The sequence below is a fragment of the Pan troglodytes genome, chromosome 17 (assembly GCF_028858775.2).
Source record: "Pan troglodytes isolate AG18354 chromosome 17, NHGRI_mPanTro3-v2.0_pri, whole genome shotgun sequence".
In the NCBI taxonomy this organism is placed as follows: domain Eukaryota; kingdom Metazoa; phylum Chordata; class Mammalia; order Primates; family Hominidae; genus Pan; species Pan troglodytes.
This window is the reverse complement of record NC_072415.2, coordinates 46,756,104-46,768,561: the sequence shown is the minus strand read 5'-3', so window position 1 is coordinate 46,768,561 and position 12,458 is coordinate 46,756,104. Positions and strand designations below refer to the sequence as shown.

General features: G+C 37.4%; 1 protein-coding gene across 20 annotated transcripts in view; it reads right to left on the bottom strand.

The window, feature by feature from the left end:
- Positions 1-12,458, bottom strand: part of KIAA1328 — a 398,983-nt gene that overhangs the window by 264,036 nt on the left and 122,489 nt on the right. For 19 of the 20 annotated variants that reach the window (XR_010152061.1, XM_009433905.5, XM_001139184.8 and 16 more), the window contains one exon: positions 4,628-4,755. Coding sequence is in view for 18 of the 20 variants with exons in the window: in XM_009433905.5 (XP_009432180.2) it covers positions 4,628-4,755 (128 nt within the window). In the remaining 2 variants the exon portion in view is untranslated. The remainder of the gene's footprint in view (positions 1-4,627; positions 4,756-12,458) is intronic. The other variant, XM_063796056.1, reaches the window with a different exon arrangement.

Sequence of the window (12,458 nt, the reverse complement as noted above, 5' to 3'; positions counted from 1 at the left end):
CCTGTTAGCTGTATGACCTGGCTGATTCATTCATTCTGCCTCTGGGAGAGGCATAAAACAGAGATAATAACCTACCTTATTTCATTGAGTTAGGATTAAATGATTTAATATGTATTAACATGTAGTATGTACTACATAAATGTTTGTTAAATACAAATTAATGAAAAAGAAATATTTCTTAAGCCAAGACCTATGTTAGGCTCTGAGTGTACAAAAACCAATGCAACAAGATGCCTGTTTTCAAAAAAGCTGGTAAGGGAGATAGATGAATGATATAACAACGATTACAAAATAACAAAAAAGGTGACATTACAGAGATGGGCACAGTCTATCTGCAAGTACATAAATAGAACATGTAACTTCATGACAAGGTAAGTGGGAAGTGGGAAGAGAATTAGGTCAGTGTCATCACTGAGGTTTACAGTATTCACAATGATGCCGTTACTGCAAGGAAGTAGCCTTATTGGGCAAAACCCCCAAGAAATCACTAGCTTAAATACAAATCAGTAACACCTGAGAAAGTTTTATTTTCCTCCAATTTCAACAGTAAATAGAAAAAGAGTCTTTTCTGCATGTCTTTAGGATCCCCTGGTGACTATTTCTTCACTATCAGCTCTGTATCCTTAAGATAAGACTATTAATACTGGTAAATGAAAGATTCCTCCATCTCCCTTCCCACATCCTTGCCAAATGGATTGGCCTTCCGTTTTGTGCCCTCTTCACACATCTATATCATGCAGGAGCAGTAAATAGAAACACAAAACCAAAGGTCTGAAATCTGATCTTCACACTACCATTTTCTCTTACCCCCTGAAAAGCAATAGGCAAGAGCCACCTTAAAAACTGCCTGACTTGTTTTCCGTGTAGCAGGGAAACTTCACATAAACAATAAAAAATAGATGCCACCTTCCTCTGCCTCTTTTTATCAGCTATGTTTTAAGAAAACAGAACAGAAGAAAATATTTCAGATCAAAATACAAACAAACCATTTATACTTTGGCTATTTCAATTTTGTTGATCTTTTCAAAAAACCAGCTCCTGGATTCATTGATTTTTTGAAGGGTTTTTTTGTGCCTCTATCTCCTTCAGTTCTACTCTGATCTTAGTTACTTCTTGCCTTCTGCTAGCTTTTGAATTTGTTTGCTCTTGCTTCTCTAGGTCTCTTAATTGTGAAGTTAGGGTGTCAATTTTAGATCTTTCCTGCTTTCTCTTGTAGGCAATTAGTGCTACAAATTTCCCTCTACACAGTGCTTTAAATGTGTCCCAGAGATTCTGGCATGTTGTGTCTCTGTTATCATTGCTTTAAAAGAAGATCTTTATTTCTGCCTTCATTTCGTTATTTACCCAGTAGTCATTCAGGAGCAGGTTGTTCAGTTCCATGTAGTTGTGCCGTTTTGAGTCAGTTTTTTAATCCTGAGTTCTAATTTGATTGCACTGTTGTCTGAGACAGTTTGTTGTGATTTCTGTTCTGTTACATTTGCTGAGGAGTGCTTTACTTCCAATTATGTAGTCAATTTTAGAATAAGCATGATGTGGTGCTGAGAAGAATGTATATTCTGTTCATTTGGGGTAGAGAGTTCTGTAGATGTCTATTAGGTCCACCTGGTGCAGAGCTGAGTTCAAGTGCTGGATATCCTTGTTAACTTTCTGTCCCATTGATCTGTCTAATATTGACAGTGGGGTGTTAAATTCTCCCATTATTATTGTATCAGACTCTAAGTCCCTTTGTAGGTCTTTAAGGACTTGCTTTATGAATCTGGGTGCTTCTGTATTGGGTACATATATATTTAGGATAGTTAGCTTTTCTTGTTGAATTGATCTCTTTACCATTATATAATGGCTTTCCTTGTCTCTTTTGATCTTTGTTGGTTTAAAGTCTGTTTTATCAGAGACTAGGATTGCAACCCCTGGTTTTTGTTGTTGTTGTTTTCCATTTGCTTGGTAGATCTTCCTCCATCCCTTTATTTTGAGCCTATGTGTGTCTCTGCACATGAGATGGGTCTCCTGAATACAGCACATTGATAGGTCTTGATTCTTTATCCAATTTGCCAGTCTGTGTCTTTTAACTGGGGCATTTAGCCCATTTACATTTAAGGTTAATATTGTTATGTGGAATTTGATCCTGTCATTATGATGTTAACTGGTTATTTTTCCCAATAATTGATGCAGTTTCTTCATAGCATCAATGGTCTTTACAATTTGGCATGTTTTTACAGTGGCTGGTACCAGTTGTTCCCTTCCATGTTTACTGCTCCCTTCAGGAGCTCTTGTAAGGCAGGCCTGGTGGTGACAAAATCTCTCAGCATTTGCTTGTCTGTGAAGGATTTTATTTCCCTTCACTTATGAAGCTTAGTTTGGCTGGATATGAAATTCTGGGTTGAAAATTCTTTTCTTTGAGAATGTTGAAGATTGGTCCCCACTTTCTTCTGGCTTGTAGGGTTTCTGCTGAGGGATCCACCGTTAGTCTGATGAGCTTCCCTTTGTGGGTAAGCCGACCTTTTTCTCTGGCTGCCCTTAACATTTTTTCCTTCATTTCATCCTTGGCAAATCTGACAATTACGTGTCTTGGGGTTGCTCTTCTCGAGGAGTATCTTTGTGGTGTTCTCTGTATTTCCTGAATTTGAATGTTGGCCTGCCTTGCTTGGTTGGGGAAGTTCTCCTGGATAATATCCTGAAGAGTGTTTTCCAGCTTGGTTCCATTCTCCCTGTCACTTTAGGTACACCAACCAAATGTAGATTTGGTCTTTTCACATATTCCCATATTTCCAGGAGGCTTTGCTCGTTTGTTTTTACTCTTTTTTCTCTAATCTTGTCTTCTCACTTTATTTCATTAAGTTGATCTTCAATCACTGATATCCTTTCTTCCACTTGATTGAATCGGCTACTGAAGCTTGTGCACACATCACAAGGTTCTTGTGCCATGGTTTTCAGCTCCATCAGGTCATTTAAGTTCTTCTCCACCGTGTTTATTCTAGTTAGCCATTCATCTAACTTTTTTCAAGGTTTTTAGCTTCCTTGCGATGGGTTAGAACATGCTCCTTTAGCTCAGAGAAGTGTGTTATTACCAACCTTCTGAAACCCACTTCTGTCAACTCATCAGTCATTCTCCAGCCAGCTTTGTTCCATTGCTGGCGAGGAGCTGCGATCCTTTGGAGGAGAAGAGGAGCTCTGGTTTTTAGAATTTTCAGCTTCTCTGCTTTGGTTTCTCCCCACCTTTGTGGTTTTATCTACCTTTGGTCTTTGATGTTGGTGACCTACAGATGGGATTTTGGTGTGGATGTCCTTTTTGTTGATGTTGATGACATTCCTTTCTGTTTGTTAGTTTTCCTTCTAACAGTCAGGTCTCTCAGCTGCAGGTCTGTTGGTGTTTGCTGGAAGTCCACTCCAGACCCTGTTTGCCTGGGTATCACCAGCAGAGGCTGCAGAACAGCAAATATTGGTGCCTGATCCTTCCTCTGGAAGCTTCGTCCCAGAGGGGCACCTGCCTGTCTGAGGTGTCTGTTGGCCTCTACTGTGAGGTGTCTCCCAGTCAGGCTACACAGTGGTCAGGGATCCACTTGAGGAGGCAGTCTGTCCATTCTCAGAGCTCAAACGCCATGCTGGGAGAACCACTGCTCTCTTCAGAGCTGTCAGACAGGGATGTTTAAGCCTGCAGAAGTTTCTGCTGCCTTTTGTTCAGCAATGCCCTGCCCACAGAGGTGGAATCTGTAGAGGCAGTAGGCCTTGCTGAGCTGCGGTGGGCTCCATCCAGTTCGAGCTTCCCGGCCACTGTTTACCTACTGAAGCCTCAGCAATGGTGGACGCCCCTCCCCCTGCCGGGCTGCAGCCTCATAGGTTGATCTCAGACTGCTGTGTTAGCAGTGAGCAAGGCTCCGTGGGATGGGACCCACCCAGCCAGACACAGGAGAGAATCCCCTGGTCTGCTGGTTGCTAAGACTGTGGGAAAAGCCCAGTATTTGGGTGGAAGTGTCCTGTTTTTCCAGATACAGTCTGTAATGGCTTCCCTTGGCTAGGAAACGGAAATCCCCCAACCAGAAGTGGGTCTTTAGGGCTTATTTCACATCACATCTGGCAGGGTTCTGAGCATTCATTTAAGTATATAATACATACCATTTGGTGATAAGTGTACAAACACTTATATAAATACTCTCCTACATACTTACGTGATTAATATATGTATGCAAGCATATGCAAAATATCCTAATATTCTCCAATTAAAGTTTTTATAAGTCCACAATTAACTTTCATTATTCTAAAAAATAAACATGAATTAAGAAAGGCTTATTTGTGATTTCCATAAGGACAATGAGTAACAAACAGCCCACCTGATCTTCATTAAGTAACAGAGCAGTGTTTTCTTTACCCTTCTGGCTGTGCTTTCATACAACCAGAAGCTTCCCCACTGACCCACACAGACTGCTTCAAGTAATCATTCCTTACCTTTGGGCCCAGGAACAGGAGGAGAAAGGAAAGGGGGAGGGAAAGACATCAACTCAATCACACGCAGTGGCTACATGTTTTAAAACAATATTATAAACTGGGAGGAAATTAAGATAAAAAACAAATGGCTCTTCTGACATCTTGCTGATCCACTGAAGACAAGAAAAGTAAAATTAAAGATGCTTACCTGCTGTTCCTGCATTCTAGCAGCACCAAGTTCTGAGAGAGACATGGTGAGCTTCTCCTGTTGTTCTGATAAATATTTCTGATACAGGCTTAGAAGTTCTTGGCATTCTCTATACTGTAGCTGAAGAGGTGAGATTGCAAATTAAGGGAAAAAAACTGAAAAATTGATTCAAACTGCATCCATCAATGCTGCTTTTCATATTCCAATAAACAAAACAGAACCAGAAATGCAATCATATTTGGCGAGAGTCATAAGTATAAAGTCTTCAGATAAAAGTTACATGTATTTCTCCCCCAAAATCATAAAACAATACTTCACAAAGAGAGTAACAATGAACATCCCATTTGAAAATAAATTTATTCCTCGATTCTTTAAATTTGAATAAAAACAAATGCAGATACATGCAAAGGAACCCCTACCTCACACCATATTAAAAAAACAAAACAAGCTGAAAATGCATCATTGATCTAAACGTAAGAGTTAAAACTATAAAACTCTTAGCAGAAAATATAAAAGTATATCTTTGTGACCTTGGATTAGGCGATGATCACTTAAAAGTACAAGTAACCAAATAAAAAAAAAATAGACAAATTAGACTTCAAAATGTAAAATGATTGTGTTTCAAAAGGCATTATTTTAAATTTGAAAAAACAACTCCCTGAATGAGAGAAAATATTTGGAAATGACATGGTAAAGAATTTGTGTCCAGAATATATACAACCTGTACAACTAAACAATAAAAAGATAATTAGTACAATTTAAAAGTGGGCAAAGGCTTTGAATATACATTTCCCAAAACAAAATATGCAAATGGCCAAGAAGCATAAGAAGAGATACTCAACATAGCCATTAGGGAAATGTAAATAAAAAACACACTGAGATACCATTTTGCCTCAACTAAGATGACCATATCCAAAAAGACAAACAAGCACTGACAAGGATATGAAGAAACTGGAACCCTCCTACGTAACTAATGGGAACATAAGACTGTGCTGCCACTTTGGAAAATAAGTTAGCTGTTTCACAATGTTAGAGAATTTTTTTGACATATGACCCAGCAATTCTACTCCTAGGTATATACTCAAGAGAAGTGAAAATATGTCATGAAGAATATTAAATATATAAGCAAAGAAAACTTTTTAAAAAACATATGTACACACAAAAACTTGTATATACATATTCAACATGGCATTATTCCTAATAGTAGAAAAGTAAAAACAATGTCAATGTCCACTGATAAACAAACAAAATGTGGAATATTTATAAATGGAATATTATTCAGCCACCAAAAGCAATGAAGTACTGCTACCTGCTACAACATGGATGAACCTTGAAAATATTATGCTAAGTAAAAGAAGCCAGACACAAAAGGCCATATATTGCATGATTTCATTTGTATAAAATGTTCAGAACAGGCAAATATATACAGACAGAAATAGATTAGTGGTTGCTAAGGGTTAGGGGAGAAGAAATGGAAAGTAACTGCAAACAGGTATGAATTTTCGGGGAAAGGTAATAAACATGTTCAGGAATTACAAAGTAGTGGTGTTTGCACATTTTTGGAATATACTCAAAACCATTTAATTATATAGTTCAAAAGGGTGAATTCTATTTTACGTGAATTACACACAATAAAGTTATTATTTTAAAAAATCAGTATGGGGTACAAGTAATAACACTGTTCTGGTAAGAGTACTGCCAATTTACACAGAAAGTTCCTAACTATATTAAACATAAAGAGAGTATAATTTGATGTTTTTTTGTTAAGTTTTTCAGTTAAGTCAATATTTCATTAATAAAACCATCACCAGGAAATTTTCTGAACACATACCTCCTTACTTTTTTTATAATTTTATAATTTGGTACAAAGAACATGGCAATTTAACCCAGGGTACCCTCTCTCACAACTCCTAAAAATTGCCAATTGTTCAAGATGAAAATACTAAATCGGAAAATGTCAGCTAACTTTGCAGACCAGTGCCTGGGAGACAAATAGTCCTACCCAAGAGAGAGCTCTGTTCCTTATTTCTCATTATGGTAATTTCCTCCCCAGGCTCTTTTTCCCTTCAGTACATTTTCAAATCTCCCCTTAACACTTACTTATGTATGCTGTTGGTATAAAAATTACTATTCAATGGGATTTATTCTGTATACATACTTTTACAATAGGTCATCATGATTAAGGGTCGAAATATTAGTTTTTAAATGTCAAAATGGTGTCTGGTTTCAGTATTCCTTAACATTTTCATAACCTAATCATTGCTTCTGGGCAGATTCTTGCTCTAATAACTTTTGCCAATCATGACTGCATAAATAACCAATTGCTCCATTATTCTCATTATTAACCTTTAACAAAAAAGGAGCCAGAGGTAGATGATAGAAGAGGAGCTGGTTCACAGGGAAAGGACAGGTTACTAAGCTTAGAGAATACAATAATTAGGAGAGCTTGTTGAATACTTGGCATCTTAAATAACAACAATAGTATAAATGGTAGTCTAAATAGGTTTTCAGAGTCAAGGTACATTGGACTAGGCTGGTTTTACATTTCCATGGAAAGCAAGCTCTAAAAGATGGGAATGATTTGTGGTGGTCCCAGGAGTCTCTGCCAGCTATTATGTATACAAAGGAGATTTTTATTCTCGCTGTTACCACAGGCAGTAATTTTTATAGTAGGTGAACATATTAGTCTGGTCACAGAATATGAATTTTACTCTGGAAAAATCAAGCACAATTATATAGCTTAGGAGTAAAATGTCAGCGTTTGAAACAAATTATAGGCAAATTCATTTAAACACATGCTATGTGGGAGAATATAAAAACAGGTAGTCCTACCTTTATCAATTTTTAATGTCTTTCTTGATATAGCAGATTTCTAAATGCACCCCCCCCCCCCACTTCCTTCCTCCTTAGCACAATGAGACTTCAATCTTCCATCTGGAGAGAAAGATTTATGTTAGGAAAATGCGGACAAAACGTCCTTCTCAATGATTTGGGGGGTACAATGAAAAAGAACATATATTTAACTCAATCCTGGCCGAATGACAGAAAAGAATGAAATAGATGTTGAAAACCAAACTTAAGGGAAAGTGTACACCAAACCATGACACGAATTTAAACACTGTAGTCTGCCTAACCACCTTTTAAGAAGTGGAAGACAGAGCAGTCATTGCAACCTTTTCAAAGAAATAAGTCTTCATGAGGTAGCACAAATAAATAAATATAAATTAGTATTAAGCAAGATTACATCAAAACCTAACCATCACATTAATTAGCTGAAATGGCTGTGGAAAATAATCATTTAGTAAAGCTTAAAATCTTAACACTAAAATGCATTAGATAGATAAGTAAAAGTAAAGATAAGAGCAGAATGAATAAGGGGATGAGTGAAAGAATAAAAACTGTGTGAGAGACAAATCACAGGTGGAGAGTGGAAGGGCCGGAGATAGGATATACTACTAAGAGGCTGCCAAAGTAAAGAAAGATTATTTTAACTGAAATAATTCCCCTGGCCTATCAGAGTTCACCCCCACCACTTCACCTCACCCTTGTCTCTGACACCTGGGATGCTTGGACTGGCACTTAGTAATCTTGACCTAATACAGAACTAAATGTAGAGAGGCCCCTGTGAAAAGACAAAAGGTGAATCATTAAATTAAAAAAAAAAAAAGATTCTCCTTTTTTGGAGCCAAGATTCCTTGGAAAAATGGCTGAACCCCATTTTGGGGTAGAGAAAGTATAAAGTAAACTTGAAACATCTTGTTGTGCTGTAAAATGCAAGAAAGTGTTCAAAGACAAATAGATGGGGGCTTGTCACAAGAGTAGGAGATAGCAGCCAGGTGCGGTGGCTCACGCCTATAATCCCAGCACTTTGGGAGGCCGAGGTGGACAGATCACCAGGTCAAGAGATTGACACCACCCTGGCCAACATGGTGAAACCCCATCTCTACTAAAAATACAAAAATTAGCTGGCTGTGGTGGCAGGCACCTGTCATCCCAGCTACTCGGGAGGCTGAGGCAGGAGAATCGCTTGAACCCAGGAGATGGAGGTTGCAGTGAGCCGAGATCACTCACTGCACTCCAGCCTGGCAACAGAGTGAGACTCCATCAAAAAAAAAAAAAAAAAAAGAAAAGAAAAACCAGGAAAACTAGCCGGGTGTGGTGGTGCCTGTAATCCCAGCTACTTGGTAGGCTGAGGCAGGAGAATCACTTGAACCCGGGAAGCGGAGGTTGCACCGAGCTGAGATCATGCCATTGCACTCTAGCCTGGGTGATGAGAAACTCCATCTCAAAAAAAAAAAAAATAGGAGATAGCCTTAAGGGGATGCCTATTAACCACATTTGGGAAAATTTGAGCACTGAAATAAATAATCACTCTAATTAATAGAAAACTGAATAAACAAAAGTCCACAACTTCATGGTAATGCTGCAAAAGCAGAAGAAAAGATGGATAAAAAAGCCAAGTCACACCTGTAATCCCAGCACTTTGGGAGGCCAAGGCGGACAGATCACCTGAGGTCAGGAGTTTGAGACCAGCCTGCCCAGGCATGGTGAAACGCCATCTCTACTAAAAATACAAAAAATTAGCCAGGCATGGTGGTGGGCGCCTGTAATCCCAGCTACTCAGGAGGCTGTGGCAAGACAATTGCTTGAACCCAGGAGGTGGAAGTTGCAGTGAGTTGAGATCACAACACTGCACTCCAGCCTGGGCAACAAGACCAAAACTCCGTCTCAAAAAAAAAAAAAAAAAAAAAAAAGTGAAGTCTTTCTTTACAGAAGAAAGCAAACTAATTACTTAGAACAAATGGTCAAAATTTTAAATCACCATTTTAGAACCCCCAATGTAATAACTAATTCAGGCAAAGATCATTAAAGGATACTAAAACCATTAGGTGAAATGTTAATGAGTTAGATATTCCTAAGGTGTCATAATTACTTACAGCAAAGAAGAAAATGCATCTTTCAATGGTACAATCTGGTGGTCAATACTCAAAAGTAAATTAATTCAGGATCTCTAATAAATAGAAAATAAATTATGTATGTCCAATTGCATGAAATAGGCATCATCGCTTATGTTTTAATCTGAACCTAATCAAATTTGTAAATCTAACTTCCACTTCACAGAATTTAGAAGGAAAAAGGAATAAATTAAATGATACTGTAAGAAACAATCAGACAAATCCAGTATATGGGAGATTTTGCAAAGCACTTGGCCTGAACTCTTCAGAAGGTCAGTGTCATAGGGGAAAAGGTTTGGGGTAGGAGGCCTATTTTAGATTAAGAGACCAAAGACACAACCAAATGCAACCCATGAAGCATAACTGAACCCTTGTTCAGGGAGAAAAATAGAAAAGACATTATTGGGACAACTAGAAAAATTAGAATATGGACTCAATTACAATTAATATTATGGAATTACTACTAATTTTATCAGTTACCATAAGTTGGTTTATAAAATAAAATCTTCTCATTCTTATGAGACAAGTCTGAGGTAGCTAGGAGTGACACTTGCCACTTCATTTAGTTCTGTATTAGATCAAGATTACTAAGCACAAGTCCAACCATCCCAGGTATCAGAGACAAGTGGCATTTCCCGTGACACTCAGAAAAATAAGCAAATAAATTTTTATAAAATTTTATATATCTATCTATCTCTATCTATCTATCTATCTATCTATCTATCTATATATAGTTGTTGGCATTGGCTATATCTGCTTTGCCCCCTCTGGTGTGTATTTTTATATAATATAAATATTTGTATATAATAAATATAAATATATTTATATAGCATATGTTATTAAATATTACACTATATATTATAAATATAATAATTTAATAATTATGTTTATATACAATTATATATGAATATTAAATATTTATATTTATGATATATATATTAAAAAATATACACACACGAGAGGGGGCAAAGCAGATATAGGCAATGCCAACCACTGAAATCTAGGTAGAAGGTACACAGTGTTTCAATGCCATATTGTCAACTCTCTATATATTTGAAAGTTATCATAATAAAACATTGCAGGAAAACTTTTTTTTTTTGGTTTTGGTTTCTGTTGTTTGCTTTTTTTGTGTTTCTCTCTTTCTACTATTACTCAGTCTCTTCTTGTCTTCCTACCTCTACCACAAATTATCATGTGAGAAGCAGAAACTTGAGCATCAGGTCAGCCTCCTAAGAGTTCTCTACAATCACGAGTCCTTGGTCAGTAAGTCAGGTGACAAACTGTTACTATGATCTGATCATATACTAACCAGAACTGTCCTTGGAGCCAGGGAGAGGCACACACAAGACAGCGAAAAGGCCATGCAAAAAAGACCTGCCAGGCTTTCTTCCAGTCATTTAACAAATGTTTTCTGAATACAATGTAACAGGCATAAGACGTACAAAGGCAGTACTGTGGATTCAGTAAACACACAGACTTAGGTGTCAGTCCAACATTCTTGGCTCAAATCTTAACTCTGGTACTTAGTAATGATATAACTTAGGGCAATTAACTTCTCTGACATCTTCATCTGGGGATAGTATCTACCTCACCTCACAGGGCAACTGCAAATGTAAATGATATAAATAAATGAAGAACACTTAGCATAGTGCAGGGCACAAAGTATATATTCAATACATTTTTAAAAAAAAAAGACATCAAGGCTTAGAGAGAGGGAGAGATTTAAACAAATAAGGATAACATGTTCCAGGAGAAACATTTATACACTAGAGTACAATGGAGATTTTAAAAAGGTGGGGTGAGTAGTTCACTTTGACCACACTGGAGGGAAGTTAGGAAAGGCTCCAGAGAACATGTGACATTGAAAACAAATTTTGGAAAAGAAGTATATAGACGTACCAGGTAGGTAGGCTGTGCAGTACCCCTGGCTGAGAAATCACCAGGATCAAAGGAAAGAAAAAAATGATCAATATGTACATTAAGAGAACTGCAAGAAGCATGGCATGGATGGTTAATTGGTCCTGAGTGGGACAGAATGAGTGAAGAGGCTACAGAGATCAACAGGGGCTAGATCTCAAATGTTACCCTAAGTTGTTTAGATTTTATCTCTATTTAAGTCACTGATGTCTTACAGCTAATTTGCATTTCATAAAGATACCTCTGGTAGGAGAGTAAAGGATGGATGAGAGGGCTTAAGTAAGACTAGAATAAAAGCAACCAATTAGAAAATCACTATAGAAGTCTAAGCAAGAGATGAGAGGGGCATGAGCTGGAGTAATAATGGTAGAAAATAGGGATAAGGGGTTAAAAAGGGACATTTAAGGCAATGTCAGCTTATGAACTGGGTGACAAGATGTATGAGCAGATGTGTGATTCCATTTATAAGACAGAGAATGCAGAATAAAGAAAAGGTCTGGGGAGAGTGCAGCTTTAGAACACAGAGTTAAAGATGCTTGGGAGAGTTTAGTGGAGATAGCGAAGAGGGGACACTTGGATCCCTGGGCGTGAAATTCAGAAAAGAAGTCTGAGTAGAAATAGACATTTGGGAGTTAATCACTTTATATGTGGTGGCTGAAGACATGAGAGTGGGTAAAATTGTCCAGGGAGTGTACAGGTTTTGTTTGTTCATTAATTCACTCATTCATTCATTCAACAAATAAGTCTGTAAGGGCAGGAATTTTTGTTTTGTTTACTACTGAATTCCTTAGCCTACATAAGTGCTCAATAAATATTTATTGAATAATAAATATAATGAGTTCAGTAACATCTGAGACTGAATGAGATGCCAGACATACAATAATGAACAAGACTAACACTATCTCCTTTAGGGAGAAAGAATGGCAGGTAATCAAACACAAAGAAAAACAAATAAAGAG